Source organism: Carassius auratus, chromosome 9 (genome assembly GCF_003368295.1).
Source record: "Carassius auratus strain Wakin chromosome 9, ASM336829v1, whole genome shotgun sequence".
NCBI lineage: Eukaryota > Metazoa > Chordata > Actinopteri > Cypriniformes > Cyprinidae > Carassius > Carassius auratus.
The window spans coordinates 12,617,845-12,630,122 of record NC_039251.1 but is presented as its reverse complement, the minus strand read 5'-3'; the positions used below and the strand labels follow the sequence as shown (position 1 = coordinate 12,630,122).

Below are 12,278 nucleotides of genomic sequence, written 5' to 3'. Positions count from 1 at the left end.
TTGACACGGAAAGGCAGTGTATCCGTTTATAGATGTTGTCGTTTTGGAAATATAAAACATCTAATCTCTCAGATTGTCATGAATTCAGATGTGTATAAACTAGATAAGATATCTCACACCTGAATTGCGACTGCGTTTTTGCACAGTCTGTTACAATTTGTCATGTTGTTGCAATGCGTTCAGTAAATATAACTGCATTTCGGATGTGAATTTGCTTATTTTGCTCATCTAAAGCAATGTAGGAGTGACTTAGTATTTTCTTAAGTATTTTGTAACATTAGCATATGGATCCAATGCATGCCTAGGATTGTTGCACCATTCCTCGCTATTTTTTTTTTATCGTCTTACAGCATGAGCATTGCAATTTTAACCTGCAACATTAGCCTAAAACAATGCTCAAATAAAAATGTAGTGGTGAAAAAAAAAAAAACATTTTTCTCTGCTTGTGTGATGCTAGCCAAAAATAAAGCCATTGCAGATGAAGTTTTACATTTAATGATGACATTTTTATTTTTGTCTTTGGAATAAGACCAGGAATCAGAACTGCTTTCCTGTTTACTTTAAATAAAATGAATCCACCAATAACACTTCCTTGGCTTGCTTTAATACCGATTGACAGCCTGTTTCCCTTCCATTCTGAATCCTAAGTGTTACAACAGAACTAGGACTTGTGTTCTGTTGGGGGAATAATTCTTCATTCACCTTCAGCAAAGTACTCTGCTCTGATCGTTTGTTGTCACCTTTGCACAATATGCACACACTGTCAACAAAATACATGTTATGAGTCGCGTGCGTTAGTGTAGAAGTACAGTCTAGGGCATCCTGTATTTATTTCAGGACACACTGTAGTGGGTGTTCAGAAAGGTAGAGGTGAGTGATCGAGAGATGGATATTTTACACTACATTTTTTTTATATACAGTACACACTTGATATTGGATCCGGCAGCACAGTTTGAGTGAAATAAATGGAGGTGTTTGTGTATGTGTGTGGGCGTTCGTGTCTTACAGCACTGTTATGTAAACATGTCGCTTGGGTTCTAAGCTTTTTTGTGCTGACATGTTCAAAGTCACTCTGACATGTTATGCTTTGTCATCGTCTCAGTCCAATCAGCAGCTAAAGAAAGTTGTCACTTGACACCGTGGCACAGGCACTGTGGCTATGAAGGTGAGCACTGATTTTGACGGGAGTTTTCACAGGCCTGTAAGCATCCCATGTTCCTATGGTAAACAAATGACATTGTTTCTGGATTAAAACATAGATTATCTTCAGTCGCATGTGAAAAATCTGATTTAGGGGCCAGGGAAGCACTTTGTTCAAAGTTGGCAGGTCATGCAGAAAAGATTATATCCTCCTTCCCCTCTCCAGTTGAAATAGCACATCTCTCAAATTCAGAACTTCAGTGGCAAGGAGATTAAGGCCCGTTCCAGGGGTTTGTCCTCTTGAAAGGACATCACTCACTTCTGAGAGCAGCAGGAGTAAATAAATATCTCCACATGGCCCTTCTGAATAAATCCATATTTTGTGGTAATTTTTAGCTCTGTGAAGAATTATTATTAAAAGAGCTTGACTTACTCCTTTCCATTGTGGAATTGAGAAATATGTAACTTGTACAGATGTATGGTGTTGCCTAGAAATTGTGCTGTTATAGTAGATGGTGACTATGGATAGATATAGACAAACAAATATTTTTATTTCTGTTGTTTGCTCCCCCTGATATTGTTATAAAGCTGTGTGACATACTTTAAAGAGATAGCTCACCCAAAAAGAAAATTTTGTCATCAATTACCATAGCCGCGTTTCCACCGCAGGAACTTTACCCATGAACTAGGGACTTTGGCCTGGTACTTGGTGTGTTTCCACCGCAGGAACCAGGAACTAAATAAAGTTCTGGGTAAAAAAATGCCCCTCAGAAAGTCCCTGCTAGCAAGGTGGTACTTTTTCAAAGTTCCGGAACTTTCGGGGCGGTACTTTGGCGCTAAACATCCTGATTGGTTGAGTTCACACAGCATTGGTTGAGTTCAACCACCATTTATTCGGATAGACATTTTCAAAATATTAATGTTATTGTGTCATGAAATGTAATTTTAAAAGTATTTCAGGCGAGAATGTAGCTGTTTAAAACTCAAATCTGTTGTTTATTTATAAAGACAGCGCCTATTTAAAAAAGTGTTTCGCCGATCTCGGAGACGGTGAGCTCCACACGATCAGCGGGGGCTCAGTGATCATCTATCCGACGAGAAGCAGCCTCACTTCGGCTAGACCTTCTGATTTGTGCCGCTGGCTCTGATGTGTCTTTAGTGGATAAACATAAAATATAATTCAGCTGCGGGGTAAATCTAACAGGTTTTCTTTGGTATGTATTCAATTTATCTATATGATAAAATGAAAATAAAAAAGGCAAATTTATATAATATTTCGTTTCATTGTAATGGCTGCATATACACATATCCCTGAACTAAGTACATTTCTGCAGCTGTTATTATGCTTAAATGAAAACCAAAGTAGGCAGTGGTATTTGATATCCTATTTTGTTTTATTGTAAATATACAGTAAGGAAAATTGCAGTAGCCAAGACGAGCTGACTGAAGTTATCAAGTATGCTGGTGTTTATAGATTTACCGGACTTGCGTCGTCGTGGACATCACACTCCCGAGACGAATGCACAAAGTCTGAACTAACTACCAAGGATGCACGTCCAAAATCAGCTTACTTTTTTTTAATCAGCAGTACTTTGTATTGAGAAACGCACGCAGACCTACGTCACCAGTCTATTTGCCTAATCTTCCCGGTACTTTACACCGCGGTGGAAACACAGAAAGCAACAGGTCTGGTGAGAAAAAAGTTCCTGGTAAAAATGTTCCGGGTAATTTCGGTGGAAACGCGGCACATGTCGTGGTACTCTCGAATGCACGTCGAAGACTGACACTAAAGAGAAGAAACTAGGCATGTTTCCATTAAAAATGTTTCCAATAAAATTTTGATAAAGTATTGCGAAATGACCGCATTATCATTAACCAATTTTATGCGACTAAAACGTAATTTAATCCTCTCACGATAAGTCATGGCAATGTATTTAAATCGGATTTTGATGGATTTTGCCTTCACTAGCAATTATATTTAATCGAAGGAGGCATATGCGTGTATCTTGACAGAAGCAGTGCAGAGAGCAGCTTCTGGGACGTGCCGTTGCATGACTGGTAATATAAGCGTTAAAATTCGAGTGGCCGAATGTGGTCGATCAGCCCTGGGTTCCATTTCGGAGCTGTAAAGCGCTGCAGATATGCTCAGTGTAAATAATCTAAGCATTAATGGAAGGGAAAGCCCTTATACTTGAGAGCAGCAACATATGAAGTGTTTCTTGGAGGTTATAGTACATTGAAGAATGATCGTATGACTTTTTACATATGCCATGTGATGTGTTAATGCGAAAATTTTTCCATTCCAGTTTTGTAAATTATTCCTTTTTTGCATTGCCTGAAAATTACCTTATGCAAGCGGTACAAGTTTTTTGCGATTTTTATATGGGCTTTTTTGCCAAATTGACACATTTCCATTAGGCGTATTTTCAATTTTCATTTTCAATTTGCACAATTTGAAGGGTAATGGAAACACGCCTAGTGTTTTCTCGTAGTTTCACAACACTAACATTGTACCACTGATGTCACATGGGCTATTTTAACAATGTCCCTACTACCTTTCTGGGCCTTAAATGTGGTAGTTGGAGGGTCAGATTTCATAAAAAATATCTTAATTTGTGTTCAGACGATAAACAGTTTTTTTTTACAGGTTTGGAATGGCATGAGGGTGAGTAATTAATGACAGAATTTTACTTTTTGGGTGAACTATCCCCTTACCGTATTTCCGCACTGTAAGGCGCACTGGATTCAATGAACGGCCTATTTTGGAACTGTTTTCATATATAGGGCGTACTGGATTATAAGGCGCATAGAATAGAAGATACTGCAGTCAGACGTTTGACTGGGTTTGCGATATGCATCCACTAGATGTAGCTGTGCTAAAGGGAATGTCAACATTTTGACAGAGCGCCTCGATCCATATATAAGGCGCTCCGGATTATAAGGCGCACTCTCATTTTTTTAGAAATTTAAAGGCTTTTAAGTGCGCCTTATAGTGCGGAAAATACTGTAATTTATACTAGAAGTTTAGCAGAATATGTCACCAGAGAGAAGTCTGATGCTTCACTGGAAGTTCAGATTATGACATTTTCATTAAACATTACAATCTCAATTTATTTATTTTTATTGAAAATGCAACACATGCTTGGATTGGATTTAGATTTTTTTTAACAGTAAGATCAATAGTATCTTTGTGTAACGAAAAAGATGAGTTTCGTTTTTTTATGCAGTAAGTGTGCGTGTGTGTGTGTGTGTGTGTGTGTGTGTGTGTGTGTGTGTGTGTTAGTGCTGTTGTTAGAACCAGTGCTGGTAAGGTATAACTGGGTCTTTCCTATTATTTCATTTGACAGGTTGCCACTTTGATCTTCAAGTGCCTTTCACAATCTTCAGGCAGTATAAAACAGAAAAAAGTTCCCATTCAGATTAGCCATTTCTGCTCAAAGGGAGACATTCCTATTAAATTGAATAAGAGCTTGCTGTTAGATTGATTTGCACAGCAGTTTTATGATGAACCATTTGATTTTCTAGGCCAATTAAGCAGGTTACGGAGCATGTTGTTGAGCCAGTGGCGACCTGCTTCTGTAGGCTCTCAAATCAAAGAAAATTGTTATCATTAAGTGAAATGAAACACTGAACTCGCTGCTTGAGCTCCAGCTAAATAGTTGGATAGCAGAGGATCGTGAATGATGCCTCTGTGCCTTTTTTTGTCAATAGCTATCTGCCCACATATGGTCTTATGAAAGATGTCTTTTGTGGGAATACTGCCACTGTCTACGGATGTTTTATTCACATACACATGTTCTGTTGTCCCTACCACCCACCACTGATATTGGGCTGTATTTTTCATCAGTCAGCATACATCTTAGCTGGTTTAACTAGAACGGACTGCGTATGCATTCCTCCACCTACATTGGCTCTCTTTGAACATCAAAATATTTTGGATTACCCGGGAGGGCATATAAAAGAGGATACTGTTTCATAGTAAAACAGTGGCACGTAAACAAAGGCCTTCCTGTGGAGATTTATTTAATTGAGACTTCTAACAGGAATTGGCATATAAGGATATGTTGTACATATACATTGCAGGTTTTCCGTGTCTGGCATTCTTGGGGAGTCTGAGTGGGACCTGAGCTGGCCTCTTGCATACATTTTTGGAATTGCTTGCCATAACCGTAAATTATCTAATGTGGGAAAAAATGTGTATAATGCATTTATCTCAGTAATGCTCAGGTGATGTCTGTGTGATTATTGTGAATACATCTTCTTAAAGGAATATTGTGAGTTGTTTTTATTATGCTTTGCTATTGATAACCACAAACAATGATTTAGAACACACAAAAGCTTTAACAAACACATTGCACATTTTCTACCTTTTAAACATAATTTTAATTTCAAACTGACAGCTTTCATTGTACATAGACAGTACAAGTGCATACTCATTTGTAGTAAAGCATGTGATGTTCTGCGTATTTTGTCTTCCTGTTGTGTGTGTTTATTGAAGTATAAAGAGACAAGAATCTACTTGGAACAAACCTATCAAGTGAAATCTATTTCTCTTGCTCCGACTGCCTTGATTTGCTTTGGCTGGTTTGTTTGCGGTGTACTCTGTAGACTTGTCAGGATTATTACATAAGTGCCTCATCGTGATTATTTGATTTAATCGTTGTGCACATGAACTCCCAATCACATATTGCCGGTCAAGCAAGTGAACACTTTTTATTTTATTTTATAAATTTTATTTTTCTTTCAACTTAGGATTAGAATAACATATGTTATAATATGTTCTGCATATATTTATGTAATTTAGAGTACTTTTCCATTCTAATGTTTACAACATTTGTTTACAAAAACGTCAAGGATATCAAGCAATTTATTGACGTTTCCAAGTTCAGTGTAAATAAATGACTTGTAAATCATGTGTATAAGCTGTCGGAGTTGATGGCTTCATGGGCGTCAACATGTAGCGCAGACGTGTTTGAGTTCTATTCCTGACTCGAGGACCTTTGCTGATCCCTTTCCCCTCTCACAGCCCCGTGCTTTCCTGTCTGATCTCTATACTGTCCTATCCAGTAAATGCATGAAATGGCCAAAAATATGTGTATAAACTGACGTTAACAAATTTGGATTGTTATTCACAATAAAATGCATGACATTTAATCATTAGACAAAATTGTATGGACAGCACTGGTGCTCTGCAAGAATGAGGCAGCCGAATGGATTCATCCTGTAGCTCCTTCCTGTTCAGAAAGATTGGTGTGCCACCCACTTCCTCTCAGACTCCTGGAATGTGTGAACGTCCGCTCATTTTTGATTTCAGCTTACTTCCAGAATCCGTCACAGTAGATTAATCTATGAATTTCCTCATAGATGTATTCTGAACGGTAACTTGCTTTACACATCACTCCGGAATGGTTGCTGCCATGTTTGAACTCCAAAAAAGGTTTTGGTTTGGATTTGTAGTATGAAGGTCTTCATGCAGGTTGGCATGATGTTATGATCACCTGTTTGAAAAATTAGGAAATTATAGAAATGTTGACTCAGAGAGATTTTGGGAAAAGTTAATGTGAGCCTTTCTCGGGAAGAGAGTGTTTCCTGTGGTGTTCCTTGTTTGCTTTTCCAGATAAGATAAATCAGCTTGACAATTGTGTTACCATCTGATACACTGATTTGTGGTAACACCTCTGAACATAGCCTAAGAAACATCCGATTGGGGATACAGTGATGTCTAAAGTCAAACTAGTTATTCAGAATCAGACAACCCACAAGACTGAGAGTACAGAGAAAGTATTTGAACCATTGATCAATGCTGCTTATGTCCCCTACAGATAAGAACTTTGATGACGAGGACTCTGTGGATGGGGGCAGGTCCTCCTCTTCTTCCTCTTCTAAGGGCTTCTCCAACAGCAGGAGAGGGGGCAGCATGGGCTCAATGAGACGCCCCAGTTCTGCCTCTGGATCCAGGGCTCCAGGTAAAACCACAGCTGCTACAGTTCAACCCCAGGATACCACTGAAAAACTAAAGTCCGATTACTATAGACATTAGTAAACACTGCACATAAACCTGTTGAACAAGGAGAAATGTAATTGTTCTCAGAGAGATTATCTATTGAAAAGCTTGTAGCTTAAAAAAACGGAAGAGTCATTGAAAAAGGAGTGGAGATAAATAAGGATTCTGTTGACTGGGTTAGAGGCATATTGCGGTTTTCTACATTATATAACAGTCTTTGATTAATTAAATTCACATTTTTGTGTGGTTTGTGTGATGGATTTAAATAGCAGACACACACCCATATATACTAAGATTTTTGTTTTCTAAATTAATACTTTTATTCAGCAAGGATGTATTAAATTCATCAAAATGACAATTACTTTTATGTTACAAAATTTTTAATAAATCTGTTACTTTGTATCCATTGAACAATCCCCTAAAAATATATTTTAAAAAAACAACAAAAACAGTAATAATAATAACTCATACTCATACTGTTATGTATGAGTGTGAAATCAGCATATTATAATGATATCTGAATGATCATGTGACGGCTCTGCCACCACAGGAATATGATATATTTTAAAATACATGAAGCCATTATTTTAAATTGTACTAATATTTTGCTATGTATTTTTATCAAATAAATCTGGAATCCATATTTATACACAATTGCATTAAAAGCTTCAGGCAATATTTACTAAACTCAGAAATACTAAAAGACTACATACCATTGTTTGATTTACTTAATATTTATATTAATAAATACTAATATTAATATATGATTATTGAAATCAAATTTCTCAATAGATTTGTTAAAAACTATTTATTGTACAGTTTCACTGATTTTGGCACTGACTGCTAAATCTTTATTTATTTTGTGATTGGGGTTCCTCAGGGAAGGATAATGTCAGTGCAGGGGCTGTGGATGAAGAGGATTTTATCAAGGCTTTTGAAGATGTACCTACAGTTCAGGTAATGCGTCGTGAAATCTAAAAAGATCATGCTATTTTTCATGGACTCCTTGCATTTAAACACACAGTGCAAGAAATAATGAAGCTGTTCGTTTTCAGATATATTCCAGTAAGGAGTTGGAGGACTCCTTGAATAAGATCCGTGAAGTTCTGTCAGATGACAAGACAGACTGGGAACACCGTGTCACTGCTGTAAGTTATTCCTGATCTGTTTCACTGCTACTTTTGTCGACATTATGCACACCCCAACTTAAAGATTGTATCTTCAGCAAGGCACTGAAGAAACTCTTATATCTTGTATTTAGCTGAAGAAAGTGCGCTCGCTGGTTCTGGCTGGTGCAACCGAACATGAGGGTTTTCTTCAACATCTACGGCTTTTAGAAGGTGCCTTCAAGCTGTCGGCTAAAGATCTTCGGTCTCAAGTTGTTCGAGAGGCCTGTATTACATTAGGGTATGAAGCCTACCACTTTTTCTTCCTGTCTCTGTTAGGAGATTTATTTAATATAGTGTTCAAGTTTGACATCCACTACCAAAATCGACTTGTTTACAGTCAGCTAGTAGGATGCCACCTTTAGATATTCATTGATCAAAGACACACTTCATCAGCAGGCCAATTTATCACAAATCCAGTCGTACAGGTATTTCATCATATTCCGCTTCATGTTTTATCTCAAATATCATTGGGATACAGCTTTAGAAAGTGCTGTTTAAAGGGCTACATGAAGCTGTTGTGTGGGTCTCTGTGATTGAGCATGGCTCAGTGAGGGTCTTTAATTATTCTGGCTCTTAATGTGTTTCTAATGAAGTGGAACCGAGCTGACTGGAGCATGCAGGACAGCTCTTCTGCTAAAGTGCAGCCAATTGATGGATATCTAAACAAGTCCCATGCCCTAATGTCAAACAAATTTGAATCATTTCAATCTAGACCCGAAGTTAACGTACACTTATGTTCATGTTTTGTTGATTGGTGTGTTTTGCTGTTTTCCAGGCATCTGTCTTCAGTGCTGGGGAATAAATTTGATCATGGGGCTGAAAACATCATGCCTACACTGCTCAACTTGGTTCCCAACAGCGCCAAAGTTATGGCCACGTCTGGAATGGCAGCCATCCGCCTCATCTTGCGAGTGAGTCTGATGAAAAGACAATTCTTTGCATTTGACTTTTTTCCCTTTAATTTTCACATGCATTAGGGCTTTAAGTAGCCACTATAATAAATAAATAAATAAAAAGTGTCACAAAAACTGCCTCGCTGTTCACTGTCTACACAGGCAGCTACCTTCTAAGGTAGCACCTACATTATTTGGAACCTCATTAATGACAAAATATGGATGTTCCACATAGGCAACAAATTCACACGTAATGATCATATGAAGTAACTCAGTTTTGATATTATTATCATAAATAAAGTAAATCATAAATATTCCATTGAAAGGTGCCTTAATATTTGACCAAAAGTGATGAAGCTTTTGGACAAGACTCTAAATTAGAGATATGAAGCCTTAAAGTGCTGTCTAGGTAGCAGCTCATTAGGATTGCAGCAGATAATATGCACATGTACCTCAATATTAATGACCCTTTCAGAGGCTCCATCTGCATTTTTGTATTTTAAATTTTAAATTTTATTTGGGGGTCAGTACAAGTCAACACTTTTTTTCAGCAAGGACACATTATTTTAATCGAATGTATCAGTAAAGTCATGTATAACATTACAAAAGTTCTCCCATTACCAGTAAATGCTGATCTTTTGAAAGTTCTACTTATCAAGAAAATTCTTTACACAAACATCCAGCACAGCTGGATTATAATAATAATATGAAGAGATGTTACTTAAAAACCAAATCAGGATATTAGAATGATTTCTGAATGATCATGTTGCACTGAAGAAAAGAAAGTCACAAAAACATTAAAATGTATTCAAAAAGAAAATTATAATGATACTTCAAAATGCAGTTTTAACTGTATTTTTGATCAAAAAAATGCACCCTTGGTGAGCATAAGAGATTTCACATGTGTGTGTGTGTATATATATATATATATATATATATATATATATATATATATATTCTATATTTTATGTATTTGTTTAATATTCTAGCACCAAGATTTGTAATTGCACTTTTGTTTTTCTCAGCATACACACTTCCCACGCCTTATCCCGATCATCACCAGCAACTGCACTTCTAAATCGGTGGCAGTTCGGAGGTAAACTAGAACTTCCTGAGAGAACTGTTTGGAAATCTTTTTTAACTAAAAAGCCATTGTCTTCTCATAAAAATGCTTGTTCACTTTCACCCCATCAGACGGTGTTATGAGTTTTTAGACCTGTTATTGCAAGAATGGCAGACACACACTCTAGAGAGGTGAGTGGAAAATGATTGATGTTTTATTGAGAATGAAGGTATTCGTTTTTGTGAAGTGTCTTTTGCTCATAGAATTTAGTTTGTGTATGTTTGTGTTTATTCCTTCTGCGGACCAAACTGTCCCACCCTCCCTTTCCTGTTTTTGTGACATTTAAATGGTGAAAACGTGTTACTTATCAAAGCACGGCTGAATGGTCAACTAATGATTCTTTTCGCGGGTTGAATTGATGAGCCAGGGATGTGTGGCAATCATGCGTCTCAACCGTTTCCATGGCAATATAGCCAAGAGCTCTTTTATAAGGAGGTCTGGACTCCCCTTATCCTCTCTTTCCCACTGTGTCGCCTTTTGGAGAACTGGGAAAAAGGTCTGGCGTCTGGTCCAGAAAGTTTCAAAGGAGACACTGTTGGTTCTGCAGACTGTAAGAAACAGTATTCATCATGTTTCCCTACTACCCCAGGCATGTGGCCGTTCTCACCGAGACCATCAAGAAGGGGATCCATGACGCGGACTCAGAGGCCAGATCCGTGGCCAGAAAGTAAGTCTGTTTGCCTTTTTGTGCTGTTTGGTTAGATGAAGAGTAAGCAGTACTTTGAGATATCCATTTATGCATTGTTTGACTTGATAATGCATGTAGCGTTTGTGTCATGTCTTGATCATTTCCATGTCCGTTTGTTTTATAGGTGTTACTGGGGATTCCATGGCCATTTCAGTCGAGAGGCAGAGCACCTGTTTCAGGCATTGGAGTCGAGCTATCAGAAGGCCCTCCAGTCTCACCTGAAGAGCTCTGACAGTATAGTGTCTCTGCCACAGTCTGACCGCTCCTCCTCGAGCTCGCAGGAGAGCCTCAAGTAAGACTCGCACACATTACAGAAGACTTAATATAATAGCAAACATTGTATCTACATTGCTTTTTTGACTATATTTTCACAAATAGCTGTTTATACTGTATTCTACCGTACAAATGTTTGGGTTAAAAGTGACAGTAAAGACATTTATAATGTTACAAAATATGTTTCTTTTAAATAAAAACAGTCTTTTGAACTTTCTGTTCATCAAAAAACCAAAAAATAAATAAATAAATTTTGCGCAAAAATAAATATTAAGTAGCACAAATGTTTTCAACACTGATAATAATGAAGGTTTCTTGAGCACCAAATCATCAGCATATTAAAAAGATTTCTGAAGAACCGTGTGACACTTATGACTGGAGGAATGATGCTGAAATATATTGAAATAGAAAACAGTTATTTTAAATGAAAAAAAATTATAAATAATTGCAGCCTTGGTCTGCAGAAGAGACTTCTTTCAAAAATATTTTACTTACCCTAAACATTTGAACATGTTGTATATAACCATTTAGTTCAGCGGTTTTATACAATAATGTTGTCTCTGTGGTGTCTGCTATCTCATGCTAACAAAATCTGAGAGTTATGGCTGTCGCTGTTGGAATCTGTGAAATATTTGCCAGTTGGCTGATGGACCACGTGCACAGATTGATGACTGTGCTTTCTAGCATGTTGAGTCTCCTCTGGATATGAAGCAGTGATCTCATCTTCAATATTAGACTGCAGCATCTGTTACACTGTGTCCTTGTTGTTCAGAGGCATCGAGATCAGCTTGCATTAGCACCAGTGTGATGAGTGACAGCTCTAATGATCACAATCTGCTGTGCCGTCAAAAAACCAGCAAACACTGCTGTGTCATAATCACAAAAATTGAAAGAAAAAGTGTGACCAAGAAGCAGCAAATGAATGTTATAATTTGATTGTGATTTAGGATTTGTAGATTCAATCAATATTCACACTTGTCTTCCTATA

General features: G+C 37.4%; 1 protein-coding gene across 18 annotated transcripts in view; it reads left to right on the top strand.

Moving 5' to 3' along the window:
- The window catches only part of LOC113108398 (CLIP-associating protein 1-A-like), a 66,900-nt gene that overhangs the window by 28,548 nt on the left and 26,074 nt on the right, over window positions 1–12,278 (top strand). For all 18 annotated transcript variants that reach the window (XM_026271505.1, XM_026271501.1, XM_026271504.1 and 15 more), the window contains 9 exons: window positions 6,963–7,106; window positions 8,025–8,101; window positions 8,200–8,292; window positions 8,406–8,551; window positions 9,089–9,224; window positions 10,232–10,302; window positions 10,401–10,460; window positions 10,919–10,996; window positions 11,142–11,309. In XM_026271505.1, coding sequence (XP_026127290.1) covers window positions 6,963–7,106; window positions 8,025–8,101; window positions 8,200–8,292; window positions 8,406–8,551; window positions 9,089–9,224; window positions 10,232–10,302; window positions 10,401–10,460; window positions 10,919–10,996; window positions 11,142–11,309 — 973 coding nt within the window. The remainder of the gene's footprint in view (window positions 1–6,962; window positions 7,107–8,024; window positions 8,102–8,199; window positions 8,293–8,405; window positions 8,552–9,088; window positions 9,225–10,231; window positions 10,303–10,400; window positions 10,461–10,918; window positions 10,997–11,141; window positions 11,310–12,278) is intronic.